This window comes from Battus philenor, unplaced genomic scaffold (assembly GCF_028537555.1).
Source record: "Battus philenor isolate CCGP_79_NKW_IND1 unplaced genomic scaffold, ilBatPhil1.0.hap1 SCAF_21, whole genome shotgun sequence".
NCBI lineage: Eukaryota > Metazoa > Arthropoda > Insecta > Lepidoptera > Papilionidae > Battus > Battus philenor.
Window position 1 is genome coordinate 8832112 of NW_027181684.1, and position 25985 is coordinate 8858096.

General features: G+C 33.9%; 1 protein-coding gene across 1 annotated transcript; it reads right to left on the minus strand.

Moving 5' to 3' along the window:
- Window positions 1-637: 637 nt before the first annotated feature.
- LOC137923491 (voltage-dependent calcium channel subunit alpha-2/delta-4-like) lies at window positions 638-24686 on the minus strand. The gene is made up of 28 exons (XM_068766751.1): window positions 24635-24686; window positions 24303-24477; window positions 23339-23603; window positions 22621-22798; window positions 21639-21770; window positions 20805-20963; window positions 20210-20331; window positions 19381-19610; window positions 18441-18663; window positions 17083-17223; window positions 16373-16465; window positions 15315-15338; window positions 15013-15039; window positions 14170-14250; window positions 11831-11905; window positions 11386-11493; window positions 10200-10462; window positions 9226-9383; window positions 8876-9001; window positions 6821-7014; window positions 5905-6039; window positions 5070-5345; window positions 4266-4362; window positions 3640-3806; window positions 3121-3282; window positions 1895-2020; window positions 1141-1202; window positions 638-668 (listed from the first exon to the last, which is right to left on the minus strand). The coding sequence occupies exons 1-28, from the start codon at window positions 24684-24686 to the stop codon at window positions 638-640; spliced, it is 3882 nt and encodes a 1293-aa protein (XP_068622852.1).
- Between the last annotated feature and the right edge of the window lie 1299 nt (window positions 24687-25985).

Genomic DNA, 25985 nt, shown 5'->3' on the forward strand with positions numbered 1-25985 from the left:
TCTGAATACACTAATGCCAGAATTTTTTTGAATTGACGATATCTTTTTTTCAAGCATTATTTTAATTAAAACATTGCCATGACATCATTGTCCAAAGTTAATAGCGTTTAAGCGAAAAAAAATTGATTTCGACTATCGCTAACGTCCATCAATGAGATTAAATGTTACGAATTCTTGTATTATCTAAGAACTATTGAGTACAAATTAAATTGATTGCACTAAGAGGTACAAACAAATTGAAAAGTATTGCTATTAATTTTGGTCGGATTTTAGAGTATTTATTTCATTTATTACCTACAAAGTCGCTGTGCAATCACTAAGCGGCCAGATGTCAATACCAGAGCATGCTATATTCGAAATTCAAAATTGGATAATAAAATTATAAGTATTTTTATTGTTAGACTTAAAAGTATGTTGATAATTATATGTTATTTTAAAAGTGGCTACTGGGATATGATGATATTTTGATTATAATTTAAATATCTAAAAATCTGTAGAAGGTCTAACGAATACATGCTCTCCGTCAATGAACACGTAAGTGATCGCTCAGCGAATATTTAATTTACATGTTTTAAAATTTGATACATTTATTTAATGACGTTTGTAAATTTTTCTATTCAGAAAATGTAAACACGAGTTAGTTGCCACAGTTAATATCCGAGACATGTCTTCAAAAATAATTTTAAAATTGAATCTGACATATTGTCATTGAAACTTATCACTTTTTGAATTGTATAATTCTCATTGAAATATTATATTGTGTATGTGATTTGTCTGTCTGTTGTTTAAATCTGTATAAATAGACATTTCCGAACCAAATATACTAAATTAAATGAATTAAGATTCAATAAGCTTTTTAATTTTTGTTTTTTAGTAATTTTGATATTATTATTCAAAAATCCTGTTCAACAGAAAAAAAATGTATTAAAAATTAATTTGATTCAAATTTATTTTTAAACCATTTTTATATCTTCCAGGTTTCAGCTTTTTATTTCCATAACTTCTTTTATGTTATAATTAAATGCCATTTTATTTTCACTACTAATCTGAAGGCGTTATTTCTACCAAAATTTATATAAAGTAATTGTAACAGATAATGTAATATATAATGCAAAATATCCTAATAAGTTTAATGTCGACCGATAACTTGCACGGTTTTCTGGGTCTGGAAGCCATGGTCCACATTGTCTATATCCTTCTTCCTGTAACAGAATAAATAAAAACAAAATATTAAAATGATTTTTATGACAGGTGATTATCAGTGTATTACAAAATTTAGTGTTATTCGGGAAATTCATATGTCAAACAAAAGATAATACAAGAACACTCCAAATCACCGGTGAAATAGAAATTAGTACACGGGGCTGAGAGTTGCGACCGTAGGTCGTGGCTACGTTTCTCGGGATACAATCTTACATAGTTCACATTTATTCATTAAATATATAAGATTGTCACTATTCACAAATGAGTTTCCTGAGGTGAGCAGTATTTGCTTACTACAAAACAATATTACGATCGATTATGGTATTACCTCTATGCTGTGAGCATCTATGGGATGAAACGACGACGGTACAGGTAATAGATTATAGATTCAAAAGAGGCGGATGTATAGCTCATTTGTTAGCAAAATATTTTTTTTTTCTTATTTCCAACCACCTAAATATGTTGCATATGTAATAAATAATAATAATAAATATATTTTTGCTAATAAACGAGCTGTACAATTACTTCTTTAAAATTTTTACACATAAAACCAATGACTATGACTATAAAGATCGTATAACTAGTGCATTATTACATTAGCAGTCAGCAAGATCGTTATAATTTAAGTGAATGGAAGAGAGCATGTGGAAGATATAAATGAGGATGGCCCAGCGTAAGCGAAGATACGTACATATGAGTAGTTATGTGGAAAGCACTGAACGTGTGGCGGACGGCCTGGTAGCGAGACTCGGTTGCGCCAACACGCCAGCCGACTTGCCGAAGGCTCCAATCCTGCCCTACCATCTGCCATTTCAACCTACGAGTAAAAAGATATGAATCATGTAGTAGAGTATGACAGTTCAGTGTGTTCATTAGCCTTCACGGTTATGGGATATGGAATGAAAATTTTTGTAACAGTTTAAATTATCTTTAATTAATTCACGAATATAAGTTAAACAAGTAGACGCGGCTAACGAAACCGTCCGTCCGCTACTCACGCGTTGCTAAGTATGATGACTCTATAAAATGTATGTGTCCCTAGTGTTATGCTACAGTGCTTACATCAATGAACAAACAAAACAACTAATAACACAACCCCAAAAAACTGATGTTCACGAAGAACAAATATAAAGGAATGAATTTTTATCAACTGTTTTCAAGAAAAAAAAATTAATTAGGAAAACCTACATTGGCAATAGGTTATATCAAGAAACACACAAAAAAAAACTCAGAAGTTTAAGGAAAGCGTTTAAGGAATTGTCTCTCTACAAAACGTGGGTAGATAAATTTGTAAACAATCAAATAGAAACTAATTTTAGTCAAAACGTTATAGACCTCGCAACAAATTACAGTAAATAATAATATTGTAATAAATTGTACAGAAAATGAGGAACTTACAAAAATCCAATAAAAAAAGATCAAAATCTCTTGACTGACCATAAAGATTTAGTTGAATCTTTTGAAGAGAAAGTAGTTTTTGAACACGTAAAGCAGCTGAATGCCCAGAAAAGTCCTGGCCCAGATTGTTTAACCAATTCACCCCTAGAATTACTAGCACCAGTTCTGCTACATCACCTAACACTGTTATTTAACTTGATTCTTGTTTTCGAAATCATTTCTTAACAGTGGTGTACATAAGACAATACTTTTGTACAAAAAATAGAACCCACTAGATTTAAGAAACTACAGGCCAATCAGTTTGCTAGCAAGTCTTTACGATCTCTTCTTTTCATTAATACTTAAAAAATATCAAATACAATAGACAACTGCTAACCAAGAGAAGAACCGGGCTTCCAATCTTGTTACCGAACGTTTGTTCGACGTTCCGTAGCGTGTACATGATGGCATACTGTTGGTGGCTCTGTAGAATTCTGATACCAGATAATCTTGGCTTTGCTTATCGGATTGTATTCTTACCTGTTCGTTGACAAGAGGGTTATTGAGCGGGCGTCCCCGGTATGGGCAGGCGTTGTAGATAGCCAATAATAAGAGGTTTGTATCTGGGACAGGCGCTGCGGTGAGCGGCCACCGACAAGCGTGCGCGCTCCGGCGTAGGGCCTCCATAGCTTTTGGTGTGCGCTGAACAGATTAACTTACTATTACTACATTACGTGGTCTCATCGGCAAGTTCACAGTCACTCAACGAACCAAAGAGAGGGCTATGCTAGCGATTTATTCTCGAGATCAAATCGGAGATAAGATTGTCAAAGAAATAGTGTAATCGATAAAGACGAGCGTATTGGCAAGAAGTGGCCAAAAAGCAAGCCACATAGGCCTTAGGGTTCTCGAGTGAAAACTACGGTTCGGCTTCCGATCGGTTTTATTGGAAATTACGGAAGAGGCCGGAGGACAGGCCATGGCTGAAATGAAGAAGTTATAAGTGCGCATTATTTAAAAAAAACTAAATGAATTTAATTTGAAGCAAGAAATTTTTACCTGCAACTGGTAGACTGGCCTAGAACGATCGCATGCAGCGAAGCGTGTTCTATTCACAAGAACGCGGGGGTCGTAAAGTCGCTCATACTTCTCCCTCTCGAAGTCTTTCTGCACTCGTCTATGTCTTTTCTGCTTCTCCGCCTCCGTTTCTGCTGTCGCCCAGTGCGCTGTTTTTGCATAAAAAATAGTTGCGTTTAAATGAATGCATCATATGTCAAGTTGTATTAAGGAATACATATATCAAGGATTATTTATAACGAACTGAAGGTTTCACTAAACGTTTTAACATTCAGCCGCTAGACGTTCACTGCTAGATGTGGGTCTCCCCCGAAGATTTTCAAAAGTACCGGTTGGATACGGGCTGCTTCAAGTGTCTTCTGACGACCTTTACATGGTCGTCTGTGCACCTTGTTTGTGGACGTCTTACGCTGCGTTTGCCAGTGTCCATTTCAAAATCTTAAGGTCCCTGTGCCCATCTGTTCTGTGTGTGTATCCATGAATCCTCCCTATTGCCACTTCAATTTGGCAATCAACTTCGTTCAAAGCGTGCTATCGGCCTGGGCCCACGAGTTGTATCGTTGTACCATAGATGTGTAGCTTCTAGTGAAACAACTACAAATACTTACTGTTGCTTATTATGAAGAGTCCGGCAGCAAATTCTTTTGTCACGTAGGCGAAAAGTTTCATTGAGCTCCATAGCGAACGAAGGATCGAAGGCAAAATCTACAATCATGAATAATTGTTGGTAATTTTGTTTAGGACATTATAACGCTCTTTATTTAATGCCACATTTCTTGGAATGAGCGCTAAAGAAAATAACTCTAAAAATTCAGTAGGTCGAATGATCTTGTTAGGACGTAAATATTTATTTTATTATCCACAGGATCAGAGTGACCACTTGTTTACGGCGTGAGAAAACTGTCTAAAGTGCCCAATTTAAAAGAAAGTAGAATCTGATTGATCTTTCGTATAATGACATTCTATTTAAAGCTACGAGGGTTCCTAGTACGCCCTGATGTGAAAAGAGCCTACAACAAACTGAGATGGGTTATTTTTGTTCAATACTTACAAAAAAAAGGTTTTCGTACTTCCGTCTAATTATAAATCTTAACTGTTGAAATAAACGAAAATTGCTTACGATTAATTCATGATTTGAAACAGTTCTGCATAATATTTGATAAAGCATATAAGACGTGGTGGTAAAACGTGGTGTCGAATATCTTTCTATGTGCGAGAGTGTAATGTTAATTGTAATAATCGCCATACTAAAAAGTATAAAACCTTGTTAATGTCGCCCTGAAACCCTTTATGATGGTCTCTCCTAAGCAGTCTTAGGCTTATGTCTGTTAGTGGATGTTCTACGGCTGAAATAACAATCATGATGATGATGAAATAATATTTTTGATAGTTTTAGTAAAGTAAAGACTTACTGGCGCCGCGGCGCGTATCTTCTCGTGTTCCGGCGGGAAGCAAACTCCTTGGTAGTCGTGTATCCAGCGTAATTTGAACACGCTGGCATTAAGCAAAGCAGCCATGGCTGCAGGGTGTACGTTGGCGAGGTGATCCCTCAGAGGTTCAGTTTCGATCTCTTCATCTAATTCTTCTGGTACTTTTGCCACCACCCAACCTTCGTCGTCTATAAGCACGCAGGACCATTCCTTGTTGTCGCAGCGAGGTTCACATTTACTCTCGTCCTCCTCAGGACACTGGGACAAACACGCGAATGTAAAGTAGTAAAAGTATGTTAGATCATCACCATTATCATCAATGAAATCCACTGCTGGATATAAGCATCACTCATAAATTGGAAGCTGCCTGCATGTTGCGTCTTACGATAACGTTAACAAGATAATCTGTCCACCTCGTGGGTAGACGTCTCAAGCTGCGCTTGCCGTGGTATCCATTCTAGAATCTGAAGGCGCCTATGGCCATCTGTTCTGCATGCTATGTGGTCTGCCTACTGCTACTTCAACTTGCAAATACGATGAGCTAACCAGTAGGTTACTTTCGTTCGACAATGTCATGTAGTAAAATCAAACAACGTTGTTTCCAAATGTACTTGTTTAGATAAGATAAGCAAGGCATTCATCTAACAGCAAATTATCCTATCCACTTATAATGTATACACCTATATAGTGTGACATTCCTCAAGATTCGTACGCTCTTTATCTTTTTATTCATCTCATTTCAATATGTTAGGGTTCTCAATTTTGATAGCTAAAGTTTAATTTTAAATTTGTAACAATTTTGTAAAACAGAACTCACATGGATGTTAGTGACAGTTTTAAGAAGGTCGTCAAGATGTCGCGGGTAGAAGTGAAAACCTGCGACGCCGATCATGTTCTTCCCGGTGCTGTACAAAACTCTGGCCGCTGTCAGCCATCTCTGATGTTCGCTTATCTGCATTTATTTGAATATAAAGACATGTTTTTTTTATTAAGCGACTAATTCGGGATTAAGCGAGGATGTACTATGAATGTAATATTAGTAGAATTACTATTATCCACAGCCAAATTATGGATGGCGGGATTGCCAAAGACCATACCCATCGAAGTGGGCTGAAAAAAACTAGAACTTGTGAGTACTCGCTCTATTGATCACCTTGACTATTGGGTGAAGGGCTGTTAGGAGTATAAAACTTAGGCAGGATTATTTGTTGGTATATTTATGAATACCTAAAAACGATTTTAAAAAATTACATCCACAAAATGCACGATGCAGGCACGAGATAGACGGCGGACAGCTCGTAATAAGTTTTTTTAGCAATCAAAAGATAATATAACAATATTAAAGGCAACAACAAGTACATGAAAGTATAATAACATGACATGGCGCAATCGGTGGTGTTTACAGCTAAAAATGTGGCGGTACCGACCAAATGTTGGATATGCTCGCTCGAACGCCCCTGTGTCGACATGCTAAATGGGTGTTATTGAAGAGTGACATCCAAAATCGAGGTCTACTAGTAGGGTTCCTTGAGCCTATCCGGTGAGATAGTATATATTGTGTAGTATGTAGCTGCCCGATTCGAAGTTCCTCCGGGAGCCCTCCAGCTTCGCTACCTTATAAGAGGACTTTATCTGGTGCGCACTTTTGCCTCGAATCCTGGGAATCTCTTAATGCCTATTGGCGATTAAAGTGCGGCAGTGAAAGTCCTATACTAGAAAAGAAGAAAATTTACTTGCGGTTGAGGTGCGTCAGTGTTACGTAGATGTCGAATGGGCGCAACTGGTGCGTGTATGGTGAGAGCGGGTGCGTTCGCCGAAGCGCGAACGAACCAGGGCTCAGTGGCACCGCGTGCCCACGCCCAGCCCGGCGGAGGCTCAGCGTGTGGACTCGTTGCCTCGTAATACTGCCACCGCGTGAATCCACTTTCTGGACAACACATTAAAGATTTGATATCATTGTTTACATTTCATTATGCACCATACTCTCCGTTTGCCAGATTCTCAAATCCTCAGCGACCAGGAAACTACAAAACATATTCTCGTTTCTTCGGTGCCTTTAGTCGAAGGTTTACGACCAATATGTGTTACAGTGTGATGATTTAGGGCACTGAAACATGGCCACGGAGAGGGCTTAGCTCGAGATTTTTTTACGAGATTGAATCAGGAATGAAGAGATTGGCAGACGAACAAATGTAACCGATATAGACGAGCGGATTGGTAAGTTAAAGTGGCTGTAAGCTGGCCATATAGTGTGCAAAATTAGGGACATAAGGTTCTGGAGCAGAGACCACGGACCGGTAAGCACACTGTAGGACGTTCACCAACATGGTGGAGAAACGTTCTTGTTAAGGTAGTCATGCTGAATGCAGGCGGATCGGTCCTAGTGAAAATATGTAAAATGATGATGACGCAACATGAAAAGTACATGAAGAAAGTAATGTTTAATAATTTTTAGCGATGATACAAATCGTAGTCTTGTTGTACGAAGCGATCTCGTCCAGACAACTGTGAAAATGGTTGAAATACAATTATAAATAGATTATGGAATATCTTAAATATATACATGCTAATTCAAATATTTTTAGGCAATGTTTACATGTATCCATAGTTAAAAATACATTTATGCAATATACAATTTTTAAAGCCTACGGTCCAATATTATTTAATTAAAAGTCCAAAGTCCAAAGGGAGAACATGTCATCATAAGAGATCTTTGGCTTGACGAGAGTGGATTCTGTTATAAGAGTTGTTCAAAAAATATATTACATGTTAATAAACAAAACATAATTTAATAATTAATGAAAAAATGTTAAATATGTAATAATTTGATATGTCATTTCACACTGTCATTTGTAATTCGTTTAAGTTATTGGATATCGTAACAGGTCACCTGGCTTTAAGTGTGCTGTTACATTTGCGGTGATAGATGGCGCTGATCAGATTGTCAATACTTATACAATAATTAAAGATTCAATGTAATTAGTTTATGATTTAATACGTATGTCACGCATTTTGTGTAGTTACGAAATTCGTCCATTGCTATTTTTATGTTATTTGCCGTGAATAAACACATCTTTCGGATACAAGTGGCATCTTAATTCACGCCCCCTTCCTGCACCCTGATACGTAACATAAGTTTTTAAAGTTGAGTTGTTTGTTACAAAACTTTAAATTAATGACTTAAAAGTATAAATGTAGTAAAATTAACACGTTACTGGTCGGTGATAAAAACAAACATCATAAATCTATTTAAAATCGCCTTGATATACCTATTTAAAGTTTAATTCTTTACGTATCGATTTCGTTGTGTAAAATTGCAAATGATAAATAATTAAAATAACTTGTCCTTGAAGGATATGTTTGCGATAATATCAGTTAGCTGTGTTAAATGTGATAAGAAATGACGTAGTTAATTTGTATCGGCCCAACAGATTGTTTAGATAATATATAATTGATAAGGCAACGAATTCAACTAAACTCTTTATATGTTTTATTAGTAATTTCAGCATCTCCCCTATTTATTTTTGACAAACTGGTCAATTGATTGGTTAATTGTGTATTTTATATTCATATATACTACATAAGACAGCACGATGTCTTTTTTTTCGTAGTTATTATGCATTATTTATATTTTACATGTAATAAATTATTCTCTCTTACGTGTACAATAAAGAGTGTTAGTTTGAATTAAATTAATCGTTGAAAGGCCTTTTCTATATATTTCGTTTTGCAATAGATACAAAGATGGCTGCTAAACATCTGAAGTTGTTAATAATCAATGACATTACCACTAGCGAAAAATGCAATCACAGAGCCAAGTTGACAGGTAGAACAATCTTGATCTTCGTCGATTTCTGACCATTGGGCTGTGGCTATTGCCTCCTCCATTATTCTTGCCATTAATTCTTCACTGCCTACAATGTTTTAAATAAATTATCATACATGTATGTATTTTTAAAACAAGATCATTAACGTATAAACATGTAAAGTTGTTAATTATTTGACACTTATTTAAATCAAAAACCAATTTAGGTTCTCAAATTTTGTGCTTTGTTTATTGAACTTAAGCGAGTAGATATAAATAAAAATAAATTGAAAAAATTTAGAGGTTACTTTAGCAATTTGCGATGTGACTCACATTGATAAGGTTTTTCCTGTAACGTAGGTGGAATAGGGGAAAAACTGTGTCTAAGATTTTGCATTTGGAAATTTGGTTCGTTCTTGCGACGTTTTAAAAAATAAAGGATTTCGTCCTTCTGAGTCTCTAATTGCGGTTCCACGTGACGACAGTACATCCTGCAATAATAACATTTTATTAGATACTTGGAAATTAAATTAGAGTTAGAGCCATAATATAATTAGCTCTTATAAATAACTTGATGCAACAAAAGTTTCGGAGGCTCAATAAGAACAACTCCATGACTTGGTTCCAGCAGGACGGGGCGGGGCCACAAAACAGCATGGAGGTCGTATAAGGAATATTTTTAAGAAAAGTTAGATAGAACAGGAATGAAATTTGAAAAATCATTACGAAGTCCAGAATTGACACCCTGTCATTATTTTTATGGGGACATTTTCAGTCCCTTGTCGCTCTCTGTAAATACGCGCTGAATTAAAGAATAACATTCGAGAAAATATGGCGGCGCTGCTCTTATCTTTAATTGGCGTGTTTTTGAAAACCTTCGATGTTGTTTTGAAGAATCTATTTAAAGATCTGGTTTACACCATAGCGATATAATTATCAAAAAAAATTTACTTCTTTTGTGTAATGATAAAATATATTCCTCACTCTTTATTAAAATACATTAACATAAACGTTACTGCATTTTGTGGAATTTGAAACTATTTCGTTTTATTGAAATTTACAGAAAGGAGTAATTTAAAATGTTCATAAATTTTTTGTACCTATTTACTAAATTATTTGTATTGTGTTAAAGACAGTCGATAGCCGTTGGGACCAAGAGCCATACAAGGTACGTAAATACAAGGTGAATGATATAGTCAAGGTCGCGGGTAGTCGCCGAGTGCGGGTAGCACGGGATCGGACCTTTGGGGTAGACCTATGGCTTGCAATGGGCATCTATCGGCTGATATGATGGTGAAAAACATTACCAATCAGGATGTATAGAGAAATCAGTTTCCGACAATGTTTTATAAGCTTCTTTGGCGAGTGTCTGAGTGAAGTGCCTTGCGTTGGGCACAGCGCGGTGGCCTCCACCTTTGGGCAGTACAACCACCGCCGTGTAATGGTCGAGTACACGTTTCCAGTGGTATTCGTGCATTTGCAATATTCCGCGCATGCCTTCGTCGTAGATGTATTTGCTGTACATAGTTTTGTTACCTTCGGTCCGCTCCAATACCAGTTCTTTTCGAAACTGAAAACGATATTATACATCCATACAATACTTTTTATGATTTCTACTATATATCTGCAGTATGATAGGATTGGTTATGATTTTGTCTATAACAAACTTCTTATCGTTTGTTAAAAGGGTGGTTCGTTGCAGGGGTAGAAGCTGTAAATTAATGTATGTATGATACACCCTGTTTAAATATTTATGGTTTCAGAAATAAAAAATAACGTAATGATAATAAATAAATAAGAAAAACTACATAATAAAATTAATAATTGTTAACTGCAGACTTTGTAGTGTCAGAAGTTATTAGCTTGTCGCATTCTAATAGAAAAGATAAATTCATGTAACATATTTCAAAGTAATCACTTTATACGAGGCGATTTAAAATAGGTGTAAATGATTTAAAGCTTTTTTACAAATGTACGTTCACTCCTTTAAAGATTTTACATCTGTATCCAATTACCTGTATATTAATGAATTTAAATAGTTATTTGATATGAAGCTTATGACTTTGGAATTTGTGTTGTTTGTGTTTAAAAAAAACAATATATTTTAAAGATTAGATGAAATCGCTTGAAACCTGTTATCGATCTAATGTTGCTAGATGTTTATCAATATCTTTACAAATGTTTCTAATGTTGTCATGTTGTAATAGCAATATCAGATTTTTCGACAGTGATCAGTTATTAAAAAAATTACGAGTGTTTAATATTTTTAATCTGTATGTATGTAATAAGGACAAATGATTAAAAATTTTAATAGAAATTTCTAGAACAGCGACAGTCTTTGTAAATTTTTGTATCAAGACAGGTTAATTGAAAATTTAACATATTTGTTTCAATGGAGATAAAGTTGTTATTTGAATTTTACATGAATATTGTGAATTACTTATAAGCTAGTACTTGACACCGCATATAGGAAGAAAGTATAGATGACGTTACCTCGAGCCACTCTTTAGGATATTCCCGTGGCAAGTGGTCGCTTGCCGATTGCTCCACATCTAAAAAGTCAACCGTCCGATATCCAGGCTTAAGTATATCACCGTCAAACTGAAAGTCGAGAATGCATATATAATAAATTATTTCTCAAGCCACGGTTTGTGTTTTAATTTTTGTAGGACGGTTCGATGGCTCTTTCAATAAATTATAATACAAGAAATTTCAATAACGTTTTTCTAACTTTGTAAGGTTAGCAAAGCACGCATCTTAACATGCGTGACAACGGTTCCGGTTGCACTATAATTCCAGATATTTTTCTTTAATATGTGATAAAATTTTACAAATCAACTTTCACGTAATTACGATTCTATATCTAATTGCACTTGAAATTGAAATTTGTTGATCGTTAGCACTTGACACCAGTAGCAATGTAGAGAATAGCACTTACTGTTGGCTTCATGTTGTCGTGTAAAACAATACTGCCACGGTGATCAAGAAGCATAAAAGAACCTCCAGGTCCAAGCTGCAGGAAGTCGCATAATTCCAAACATTATTATTATTTTTTTAACAAATTAACAGGGTAAACATAAACATATGACAAATGTTACAGCTAATCTTAAAACTAGTTTATACATTAATGACAGATTTGCAAAACATTTTTATTTAAATAGAGTGCAGCAAAACAGTTCATCTACATCATCATCACCGTGATAGACGAGACCTAATCCTTGAAGTTAGCGTCTTCAAGGTATAGGTCTACTCTAAAAATCACCTTGACTATGTCGTTGGTCTACCTAGTAAGTGTCCTAGCCAAGCTGGGTCTACCGACTCGTAGTTGCTATTGAGAACCTTCTGGTACCAACTGCCGTCGTTTACACGAGCCATGTGCTCCGTCCACTACCACTTCAGCCGAAAAACTCTTCGAACTATGTCCTTAGATATTTAAATGAACAGATTAATGCGATCCCGAAGTCCATGACATTCTGTCATATCTTCATGATTATAAATAAAAAAGGAACAAGGGTAAGTGTAGCGGAGCACGTATGCCCACAAGGAGGAAAGACAATCTCGTCAGAAGGCGCTGGATGCGGGCCGTTTCCAAGGCAAATAGACTGCACATTGGGAATATGAGAGTGCAGCTTAGCATAAGTTTTACTAATGTACTAATGGTAGCTTGTTGGTTGAGAACTGTGTCTGATAATCGTAAATCGAGCGTTCCATTATCAACGGGTCGTATTTTTTGTATGAAATTTCTGACATTTTTACTTTTGTAGATTGAAGGAAAACACGAGAAAATGGCAAAGTCTTTTCTATAAACTAATTCACACTTATAGGCCAAGCGAGAATTAGTGTTACTAGCTGAATATTAAGAATTGCGCTCTCTCGTTGTAATTATTAATCTTATGTTGAGGCCTAGATCCCGAAATTACAAGGCTTCTGTATAAATTATTTAGGTATTTAGATTAAAGGGAAATAAAGAAAAGGTTTAGGAATAATTATAGTTTTGTGTCCTAAGAAAAAAATACACAATTACACGTAATAAAATCATGTCAAGAGTGTCCTTTGAAGTTTATAATAAAATTGTAATTAGACTCTGCTCTTTCTTAAACAGACAACTATACAAAATGTATACAAAAATTAAACACTCAGTTACTCTCCAGAAATGGTAGAGTCAATGACGTAAATTCCTCTGAAATTGATATCATCGATTAAAAATGTATTCGATGCTGAGACAGCGAGCTGTTTTAAAAAAAATGTTTCACAACATTAGTGTGAATACACATTTGTCTGAATAACACAGAGTCATACGCTATGCCATGTGACGTAAGTCCAACAAAGTCTAGATAATATCGATACACAGAAGCGTATTAGCTGTGCGGACTGTCGCCCTTCAATTTAATCAAAACACTCCATCTGATATCTGACAACGAGCATTCGTTATCAGGGAAAATATATTTTATTGCAGCTATCACAACCGCTATCTGGGTCGATGCTTTTGTGTTGGCTTAGTGATCAGCTGAATAGCTGATAGTTTTCCTGCGATCTTATCCTGTTTCTTTGTTGTTAACGATTCTTAGTAATGCATAAATACTGGATAACAGGAGTTAAAAATAATTTATTATGACTTTTCAATTTATTTTGCTAAACATGACTCGTATACATGATACATAAAGATACCAACATCTTTAATAGATGTTAAAGATTTGTTGGAAAATTAAAAAAAAAAACTTTAAAAAGGGTTTCTCTAAATTAGTATCTCAGATGGACCTTATAAGAATGTTCAAGGATAACAGAGAGCAATAGAGAAAGCTATGTTAGGAGATTTGCGGCGAGAACAAATCAAAAATGAAGAGATCCGCAAAAAAACTTTTTTAATTACTCGTCTAAAATGGCAATAGGTGGTGCGTATCGTGCAAGCGAAAACCATTGGTGCCGAAGGGTTCTTGAGGGGCACCCATGAGCTGGTAGACGCGGCGTAGATCGGCTCTCCACCAGGTGGAACGACGATTTAGTTAAGGTCGCGGTAAATCGCTGGATGCGTGCAGTCCAGGATTGGTCATCGTGGCGATCTTTTGCGGAGACGTATGGCTTGCTGGTGATGATGATGATAATAAGTATCTCATGTTAGTCAGCGGTTTTGAAGCAATTACTTTTTCAGTAGTATCAATACGACATGCAAAATGTATTATTGGGAGTTTAATTTTAAATTATCTAAAAGGAGAGAAAAATTTTAAGTAAATCTAACTTTTGCGTCAAAGAAGAACAAATAAAAAACATTTTACTGACCTGATAGTAGGGGATGTAAAGTTTAAGATGATCAATAGGTATATCTACTCCTGCGACCCCAAGAAGCCTGTTGACGGGGTACTGAAAATAAAGTATTGATTTATTTCCCATACACGCTGGTGTGTATTAATGGTGCTATACGTGCAACCTTTCTTCTCCAAAACGATAAAGATATTGGCCAAACAGAGGCTATCATCGAGGCTCCAGGTAACCCATATGGCAGTATTAAAAGAATCCTTGCGAAGGAATTGAATATGAGAAAGGTCTTTCATTTTTTGGAGGCGCTATTGATTTTCTCTGCCATGCGTTGGCGTACACAACCGAAGGCAGGAAAGTATTAGGGGGACCGGAAAGTAATGTCGTTTCTGCGCATGTCGATATTTGATTGTCATTTGGTAGTTCATTACGTACTTGGAAGACGTTGTATACCAGATTGTTGATTAGAAGTAAAAAATTGTTAAAAATGTCATCGGTTAATTTTCACTTAAGAAAACGACATTACTTTCCGGTACGAAAGCAAGAAAAACTTTTTTTTACTAAAATGTGTAATTTGTTTTCAGAGTCAAATTTACTAAATAGTGATAGAAACTTTAATACAATCAATTTGTTATTATTTTGTTTAATAGTTTTTACGACTTCGTTGCTTGTTTTAGTTGCCCATGGAGGGTACAGCACCAGTGGAGGGTAATTTTTACAGAGTTTTGATCAGCTATATTACAAATTGTCAGATGATGGACCATTTTGTCTCTTTACGTACTAGTGTTAAGAACATATACACACACTGTCATTATAGATATAGACGTTTAACCAAATGCACTACATAGTGAATGCAAAAATGCTTGCCGTTCTTGTAGAATTCCTTTGTTTTTCCTGAAACAAAAACAAAAGAAAATTATTAAAATGTATAAACAGAATGAAATAATGGATGGATTTTTAACTTTACTTTTACTAGAACTAATTCATTTAAGTTGATAAAGAGGATGATTGGTTATAGTTATAGAAGTTTCAACGGGGTTAATATCATTCCTCATTTGTTAGTAAAAACTTTTTACACCTATTAACAATTACTCTGTAAACAAACAAAATTCTCACGTTAATTGATTGATTTTATTAATTGGAAATGTCGTACATAAAATTGTACTCACCTCGTCTAGTTTGATAGTTATATTCTGAAATAAAAAAAGATTGTAATTAATAATAATTGAATGTTTTATAGGTTACGTGGACTAAGAACAAGGAGGTACATCTGATTCGCTATCGCTATAAATAATTTTGTTTTTATTTTAAACGATCATTTTTTTTTTCAAATAAATGATACTTCATTCAATAACTTAACTGTTACTTTACGTTTTAAGTATTCGATTTAAAGGTGTATTCACTCGAAAATAATTTTACTTTTATGATTTACAGTTATTGTATATAACAGTATATATTAAAAGTATAGTTTTCATGTGTATTTAACTAAATTTTTATAAAATGCCTAATATATTAATTTAAAGGAATATAAATGTCAACTACCAACCGGGAAGCCTATCATTTGAACTACATATAAGGCATGTGGTGCTTATTGTTATTCAGAAGTTTTTGACAATTTTCAGTATCCTGCTCAGCGACTTAACATGCGAGATTTTTACTTTGTGTATTTATTTGTAGCAACCAATTTATGACGGTAGCGCTCAGAACAGATGACAGCTGGGGCTATAAAGTTCTAGCGTGGAGACCATGGATAGGCAAGCGAAACGGAGGACATCCAGCCGCAACGTAGACACTCGACTTTACTAAAGTCGACAGAAGACGCTGGATGCAGGCCGCTGCTTGCTCACATAGATTAAAGGAAAACACAAAGATATTACGTATTCTGCATGTAACAAAAATTAGTATTGGTATTTAGAGAAAAATTTTGATGAATATTTTGTCAGCGAACTAATGTAACCTGAAGAATTATGATTTGACCTACGTTGTGACTATTCCTTGTAGTTACGTAGAACGTCTTCTCAATTCCCTTTGCGTGTGAAATTTAATAAAATCCATTCTTCTCTTTAATCTATACTTTTCAAAAGGAATCCCGCAAATTTCTCTGAACCATTCTGTTTCAGAGATATCGTGATGAGTCTATAGGTCGATAGTATATATATATTTATATATATATATATATATGTATATATATATATATATATATACAAATATATATACATGTACATACCTCTAACGTTGTATGGTCGAAAACAGGCACGGAGACACTAATTTGCAGTCGGTAGTTAATATCTTCGCCTTCGTAGTAATAACCATATTTGTCCTAAAAATAGAAAAAAACAGATATTTTGTGTCCTTTAGCTTACAAAAAATTAAGGTATCACTCATGTTTTCGTAAATGTTATTACAATAACTGAAGTGTGTGTGTAATTGTGAATACCTGTGCTTAATTCGGCTGGATAGCGTTCGAGAAAGTACGAAACATTTTTATTCGCATCCTTCACTACCTTAACACGAAAATCTACGTCCAATTGTGTGTTAAATGTTAAAAATTTACGGCACTGAAACATGGCATGACACATTCGTTCAATCTCCTGCCATGAAGAGGGCTGTGCTCGGGATTTCAACAACAAATCACAAATAAAAAGATCCATAGACAAACGAAATTAAACGACAGAACGACTGGATTGGTAAGTTGAAATAGCGTTGGGCAGACCACATAGCGCCCAAAACAAATAGTCGTTTAAGGTTTTAGAGTACATCCACAAGGTGGACATAACACTTTGTTAACATCGTCGTCCTTTTGGAAATCTATGGGGGTGGTCCATGTTCAATTGAGGATGAACCACGAATGAAATGATGATGAATGTATGTAAGCGTATGAAATTTCTATGAACTTAAGTATATATGCAATAAAAGAGAACACTAATCAAAACTTACAAGACTTAATTGTCGCATATAGTCATGATACAATTGTGATTGGTTGAGTAATTTTGCTTTATTCTTACGTAGCTCTTGATATCTATAGACTTGTTCAGCGTTCTCTTTTTCTTTCCAATAATGTTCACTTCTTCTAGGATCCTATCGGGAGAAACAGAAGATTAGTTCAATAATGATTTAAAGAGAACGAAAATATAGAAAGTGATCAGTCCTTCAAGAACCTAATTCTATCGCCAGCAGTGCGTTAAAGTTCACTTAGCTAGTGAAATTACTTAGTATGAGGAGTTTTAAGTTCTTAAATTCATGGTTATAGTGCTATCTAAATTGCTTTACCAGGCCTTAGGTATGCGTACGGCGAGAAAGGAAATGTTCCGGCTCCGTTTCGTCAACCGCCGCCAACGCTAGAGGCATCATAGGCGTTCTGTGTTTTTTCCTCGACCTGACAGCGATGCGCTTTTCCATGGCGCGGTACAGCGAGTTAAGTAGTACTACAGTAAGTGTGATCAATTTGGTCAAATATTTAATGTAAAGACCCGAGCCGAGATTGCTAACACTTGTTTAAAACAAACAAAATATAAACGGCAAATAAATATAAAGCGGGATTTCATTGAATTTAATATATTACTAGCTGATCCTGCAAAAGTTTTGCAAAAAAAAAATTAAGTTTTTAATTAACAAATAAAAAATCAGGGTTGATCGTAGAAGGGTGAAAATTTTGGATATCATGTATTTTTTTATGCTGTGTCATAAAAAAAATAAAATCAAAAAATTTCGGGGTGGACCACCCTTAACATTTAGAGGGATAAAAAATAGATGTTGTCCGATTCTCCACCCTGGCCGATATGCACGCTAAGATTCACGAAAATCGGTCGAGCCGTTTCGGAGAAGTTCAATCACGAGCACCGTGACACGAGAATTGTATATATTAGATGAATCTAGGTATAACAGCGTCGTTAGGTACATAGGATGATCGATCATAGGTAAAAAGCCTGAAATAGAAATAATAAGCTACGTAATGATAATACAGTAACATAAATCTTCTACAAAATTCTGATTATTACATATTAAAAATTAATTGTTTTTTACTATCTGTCTATGCAGATTTTGTATGGCCAGAAGTTGCATTCAAACATGTAAAATATATTTATGTAACTAAAACAGAGTTATCAATTTATACCGGGTGCTTGGCAATAGGTGAAAAACCTTTGAAGCTTTTCTAAAACCAATAATTCTGTGTAGATTTTCATCTGGTATTACAAGTTAATTGTTGTATTTGTAATATCGCGTTACAAAGTCAGATAAAAATTGGTGAAATGATTTAACTTCAATGGTTGTGTAAATTCGATCAGTGAACTTACTTCGACATGTGCGTAAACGTCACTGTACACGGTTAGGCGATGTTTCCTCTGCCCCACCAGCGGTCGCTCCAACACTCGAAGGATCCTCATCACCTGTTCAGTGACGTCGGAAGGTGTGATGAGTTCGGCGTAGTAACCATCCCGTGCGCAGCTTAAGAACTCTCCGTAGCTCTTTGTGTCATCTCGTATGCCGTATTGATCGTGTAGCCACATAACGAACAATCTGAAGAGAAAGAAGCTCAACTGGCACAATCAAAATTGGTGAAATTTTTTAGCTTCAGTATTTGTAATGATATACATATGATAACTTAATGTAACGATAATTTTACTTATATTTATTTAAGATTATTTTATAGCTCTGAAACGACAACATCTCTAATATGACGAGGTGATTAAAAAATCACAGACACAATTCTCATAGTTCCCCTTGAAAAAATCTTTGGATACAAGTGTATTATAGTTAGTGATGTAAAATATGTCTGTGTTTACTACTTTCGTAATAGTGTTATATTACATACTAAAAAATTTACGAATTTCTTCCGATACTTTCATTCAATGTTGGTAAGCTGTATAACACAGTCAGTGACCACTATAGTTTAGCCGTGTCAAGAAAATAGTTACTTATCATTGCTTAACCATGTGTCTTGTGCAATTAAATCAAAGTAAATTAGAGAGACTTGATTGTCACCTTTGAACGCCTTACTTAAACTGGTTATTGTGAACACAGCTTTGTAGTTTAATTTTTCAATTGATTAAACTGTGTTTTAATGAACTTAACAAGAATAGATTATACATATGCAGACTTCCGGTGTTCATAGATATTATTTTTTGACGATAGATAATGTACGAGTATTCATAACAATTGTTTCTTGTACAATGTCAAGAGCAAATTATCTATAGGAAGCGTCTTTTTTTATACGTTGAAATGTTAGTAAATTACCGTATGTGACCATCAGGATCCAGATGGTTAAGTAATTGAGTGTAATTGCCGTAGAGGCTGTCTGTGAGTAGTACAATCGCTTGCTGGCAAGATGGAGGACGGTCCGGAGTTCCTCGATGCTTCTGAAGCAAACGTACGGAATATTCTAGAACGTCACCCATCCAGGTTTCGTTCCACATTTTGATGTGCTCCATGGCCGCCATTATCGCAGCTGAATTAACATGATTTGCCTGTAATGATAAATTAGCATTATTATTTGATATACTATAAAAATTGTTTTTGAAAAAGTTTCCACTGGCTGTGATTTACGATCTTACCTCGCCTAGCAATTCTAGGTACGCCGCACATTTTGGGTGGATTATCGAAGAAAAAAAAATTATTACGCCTCATAACGATTACAAAGAAATGAATCAAAACATCCGTAAAAAAATTAATATAGATTAAAACCGTTTACTATCCCATGTATATCACAGAATAAATTAAAAAATGTATCCCTAGCTGTCAATTATTATTTTTTATTAAGACGTTAAATTAATAAATAAATTGTTTACTGTTTTTTTTTTTATTTGTTAAATTAATCCGTCGACCTTATTAACGTTATCGGAAGACCCTGGACATAGTTTGTTTTCAACTAATTAGAATTCTCTGAGGGAGGCTTACGTCCAGTGACATATGTCCTACATCTGAAATGGTGATGATGAATAAAATTAAAATTATGAACATTGGTCATCATATAATTCGTGACCCACATTGATTCTAACACACCACTTTTAGCAATAAACATAATTTAAAATATAAGTAAGGGAGTTTAAAAAAAATAAATACTTACAGGTACAAGCTTGTTGTTGAAACAAGTGATGGGCGATCGAACGGTCACGTTAAAACGCAAAACGTTTACTTGATCGTCGTCGGTTAAAGCACTTAGCAGAGCCAAAGTCAGTTGTTCCGCGACTAACTGCATTAAAAATGTTATTAAATTTTATATTCTGTTTATAGATTTATCAATTTTTTTGACTATTATTAGTAAATGTATATTGAATAATGAATTACTAAAACTACTAAACTTACTAAACGACACGAATAATTCCGAATTTTTAAACAGCTTTATTAACATGCGAGAAAGAATGCAATAATTGCGAAGTAAGCAGTAGATCACTGTAATTTAAAGTGAATAATGTATTATAGTACATAATTAATAACTTTTCCGAAGTAATTGAAATTGTAGCAAGCTTACTAATAAGACTGTACACTTGTCATAATAAGAACAACCTTTTCTTCATGTCACATTTCTAATAAAATAGATGTGAACACTTAACGAAATGAAATATTATAAATGTTATAATTAAACCATTTATAAAAATATGTATACAAAAATACGTATGAAATTTATAGGTATAACTATGAATTAATAATGTGGTCTTAACTAACCAGATTAGAAGAATTTTTCATAGAACCAGAAGCGTCTAGAAGTATTAGAATGTCGCGAGGTGCTCCACTGGCGCTGACGTACCAAGGGCGTAAGCGACAGTCATAAATATCAGCTACGCTTAACTTGAGTTTATACATGCTGTCCCACAATGCGGCTGCAGAATGATAAAGACTCAAAATTTCAAATGAAACGCCATTACTTAGCCTTAAACTGAAAAATATTAAAAGTCTATTTATAGAATTTTTGTCAAATCCTCCTAGGATGCAACAATGATTTCTTGCTACATCTTTTCGAAGCCGTTCTTAATTTGAATGCTACTAAAAGTAACAAATGCATTTACTAAAAAAACTTCGTAAACGACGGCAATTTTAATTTTTTGGAACTAAATATTACTTGTTTGAGATTATGTCGATAATGTTGGAAATAATGTAAAAACTAATATTTGTACCATATGTAATTAATTATTTTGTACTCGTATATTTATAAAGAAAATAAAAGTATTGAAATAGCCTTTGTAATTTTTTTAGGTTGTATTTTTTTATGGCTTCATAATTTTTGGTATTGATATTTATAAAAATTAAGAATGATCTTTATTATTATATTTTTATACTCGTTCCCCTTGCTTTGTTTGGGACAGGGACGCTACAATGCAGGTGTAAAGAATTTTTCCATTTTTTATTGCCCTTTTCTTCTTTCTTTCCTCACAAATTCTTTACCTTTTTTCCTCACATCCTTCACAAAATCTTTCATTCTACACGTTCTGATCAGATTATTGCATATCATTAATATTATTTATTTTAATATTAGTTGTTTATTCAAATAATTATACCTGGATAATGTCTTAAAAATCCTTTGGCGCTGCACATGTATTGAAAATCTAAAGTCGCATCCTGTGCATAGTTCTCTTTGAAGGTAGATATTAGACCTTCAGACCAGTGTAAGTGTTCAAGAAGCAGTGGATCTGCAACAATTGATTTTACTACTTATAAAATTAAATTAAAGTCGGAAGGAATACCACGCGCTCCTCTTTCCATAACAAGATCTTAACGGCGGATTCTATGGCTTACCTAAGACATAAACATGAATAGACACTAAAATACGTAGACACATACGTAGAAACTGTAGTAGTATTCGAAGGTGTTCTCGTAGTCATGACAAAAATTCAAAGAAAACAAAGGTGTTAGAGCCAGCAAAAGTCCTTTGTAACTCTATTGTTGTTCCAGCTATATATGGTGGACAGGTATATGTTTGATTTCCTTGGGATATAAAAAAGAGCCGGCGTAACAATACAAAGTGATTAGCCTAATTTTGAGCAATAAAATTACTGACGAATAAATCCTTTCGTCCGTCTGCTGCGTTATCCATGAGGGAGGCCTATGTACAGTAGTGGATGTTCTAAAACCTGAAATTATGGTGATGAGCAATTCAGGCTACTTGTATAATCTGTGAACTAAAGTGGCAATGGAATTCCATCTGTCGTTGACATGATCACTTCAGAAGTGGGTGCAATTAAGAACAAAGTAATTTTATAAAGACAACTAAACTGACCACTTTGTACCCGATTGTTCAACAGTTAGGTAGCTGCTGGATGTTTAAAGTCAAATGTTTATTTTTATTTATTTTTTATTATATATATCAGCAACGTTATTACTGAACATGTGGAGATTGTAATTTACCATGTAATAATTGTATATAAAATAGTTAAGCGCATTTATTTTGATTCAGCTGTTCTCAGCAGCTGTTTACTAACAGTGGTTATATTTATGAACTATGAATTTGATAGTTAGTTATTATTTAGTGTGTTTACTTACCGCAATCAAACACCTCAATAGCTACGTGAACGCTACTTGTATCTAAGGAAACTTCAGCGTCGAAGTGTGAACTTTGATGCAATTTCACTTTGTTAAGACTCCTACAGTTTAAGGGAAATGTAAAGTTACGACGATCTTCTTTCCATTCTGTGTCTTCTTTTTTCCATTGATTTAGATCCTACAAAATTAAATTGACTTTAAAAAAAATTGTTGTAGGCATTGCATAAGTTCAAGGAATACAATATAATAAGGAATACATAGTATATACAAAACGTTACAGTCGAAAGCGAATCTAATTTATTTACATTGCAATTGGAAAGACATCAGCAAAGATAATATTTATACAAATTTAGGTTTTGTATACTAATTCAAATATAAATAGGAAAGATAATATAAAAAGAAGTATTTTAAAATTTGCTAAATAAATTTTGATTACTATCTTGGAGAAGTCAAGGAAAGACTTAAATTATTGACAAGAGATCGGATTTTCTGATATATTTGCCTAAACAAAGTTTAGCTTCTTACGAAAATTATTTATACATTGAAAAAATTTGATAAGAATAATTAGATTAATAGAATAAGACTACAAATATATACATGTGTATATGTATCTGTTTGTGCACATATTTTAGTAAATCACAAAATCTGCCTCTATATTTTTTAGCGTAACAAGAACAGGTGAATATGCATTCTATTATTTGATCTAGTAATCACTTACATTACTAAGTGTGTAGGTGTAGTTTGGTGGAGGACTTGTCTTCTTCTTCGATAGTTCTTCTGCCTTTCGCATAATAGCTTCTGCGGCTTTCGCTCTTCTGGACAGCAGATCACGCAAGGATGCTGCAACTTGTTCCACGATTTCTGTTCCGTTACGACGCTCACTTCTTAGGCCTTTAAATCCTTTCACGAGTAAATCTCGCCTTACTATCATACTTTCATGATCTACCAATTTGTCCGATATTTCTTTTGCCCATTCTTGTAACCTATAAAAAATATTTATTGAACTTAATAAATGTATTTTTCACTTAATGTCGACTGTACAGGCCATTCGCAACTGTTTATTAGTTTTTTTAGACTATTTGAAATATTGAAAATAGGAATACATTCATGTTATGTAAGGTTCTAGCGTGAATATATTTATCCGTGACTTTTCTTTAAGATTTGAAGAGTTGCTTGTATTTCCAGTTGTCGAGTGTAAATTTTATGAAAAAGGTTTTTAATTTTAAATTCAGTAAATATAAGAGTTTTTTTTTTTAAATTAATGAAGCTAAATTGAACATAACATTTGGTAATGTTCCCAATAAAAATTGATTTACATAAAGCTCATAGGGAAAGTAATTTTCTTCAATATATACAATGTCATATAAAATTCTAGGCTTATTAACAAAATAAATGTTGATATACAAGACGTATAAAATTAAAGGACTATTATGTAAGACTGATTACAGTTGTTCTATGCCAAGTTGAAAACTATCGTTTCACCAAATGTAACGTGCAAAATATATACCAAATTACATTATGATTATTATTGTTACATTATATTTAAAATATAACGTTTTAGCTTACATAATAACTTATTAAAAAAACATAACGACAAAAAACTCTAAATTATTTATAAACGTAAATATGTATTGCTCACTAAAACGAGAAAAACTATTGTGAAAATGATTTAATATACATACTGTTTAACTGAAATCATTTTAGGTTTTTCATTAACATTTTGTAAAGGCACTGATGATTTTAATTTAACTTTGACCACATTCGTTATTTCTTTCGGAATAGTTTTAGATTTATTTTTTGCAGCGGTCAATTCTTTTTGGTGTTCTTCGAGACTTTTCCTTATAGTGTCTAAGCTTTCTGCTTTATTTGACGAAGTTTTACACTTCACTTGTACATAAAAAATTATCGCGAATATTAAAAGTAATTTTAAATACATTTTGGTTGTTAATTAAGGAACTAATTATTACGGAATGGTTAGATACGAACATTTGTTTCAGAGCTACAGTATATATACGTGCGGTCGTTGGATGTCTCTTAGTTAACTGGGAACAATCTCCATGTTCCATGGGGAATGGCGCCAGTCAGTCGGGCGCCGCTATGCGTTGTCGGTGCCAAAATGTACCTTACTACTCCGACCTACATCGTTGAAAAGCTAACTTAGAAATTTTCTTAGAGGACAGGAAAATTAAAACACATCTCTTTTAATGATAAGAGTGTTATAAATAGGTTTCTATGTGTGGCTACGCAGTACCTCTAATGTTATTTCTACAATATCGAAAACTGCCAATTGACACTGAATAATATTGAAAGAATTTTAAAAATCGATTTTGATGACTTTTCCAAAAAAAATGTATTTTATTGGTGGTCAAAGCTATTTAATTAAATTTTATTTTCCAAGATATTACGTTCCTCAACAGTAAATAAATAATTTACTTCTATTTCGTACAAAAACTATGGACTTTTTAGAATTAGTGACAAAAAGAAGTTCTGTTGATAATTAAATAAAGATTTATCTCTTTACTAATTTATTAAGAATAATTTATGAAGAATAAATTTATAACTAAGTTATTGATACAGAGTGATCGAATATAGGTGTAAAAGCATTAAAGAGTTGAATGTATGTAATAATGTATATAATGAATGAACAGTACTTAGCCCAGCGGTTAGAACTGACGCTTGCGATAGTAAATCGCGGGTTCGATTCTCGAGATGAAATCTTATATAATTCACACTCTGTGAATTAATTATATAGAATAGATAGCCACTGCTCACAAACGAGTTTTGCAGAGCATGGGCAGCAGTGTCCTTTGAATATTATAATAACACACTGTGATTGCAAACCCGCCTGCCAAGTTTGGCAATTATGTTCTTGTCTTGCAGTGGTGTCTGTGGGTTTAAATAACAGCAGCAACGACGAGAAAAATCAATAGTTTCAGAGATAATAAATAACGTTACGATAATACAGAAATAAATAGCTTTTTCAAAATTCGAATAATTCTAACGAAATTTGTTATTGTTCTGTCCTTGCAGACTTTGTACCAGCAGTAATAGGACTGTAAGAAATTACCCATAACTAATCACCATGTATACTGTAGTTTTGTGTTAAAATAATATTTTAAACACTAAGTTAAGAAGGGCTTTTATTTTTTAATTTTTTTTAAAAGTGTTTTTTAAACAAAATTATTTTAAAAAACAAATTTTGTTTTAAATTGACAAAATTAAATAATATTACGGTTAACGAAGAAATACTAAATGATATTTATAACATTAATATTCTTCGTCGTATAGTAAAGCAGTTGTTGATAAGAATCACTTCACTATCTCTTATTAATCAATATCATTATCTTAATGATCTTATCAATTCG

What these genes read in the sequence shown, in the direction of transcription:
- LOC137923491 (XM_068766751.1), bottom strand. Translation starts at nt 24,686, where the DNA reads ATGGAACATGGAGATTGTTCCCAGTTAACTAAGAGACATCCAACGACC. An exon ending in ACGTTTACGCACATGTCGAA is followed by an intron (nt 17,224 to 18,440) that starts GTAAGTTCACTG and finishes TTCTCCCGATAG; the next exon opens with GATCCTAGAAGAAGTGAACA. An exon ending in TAACTATCAAACTAGACGAG is followed by an intron (nt 15,040 to 15,314) that starts GTGAGTACAATT and finishes TTTTTGTTTCAG; the next exon opens with GAAAAACAAAGGAATTCTAC.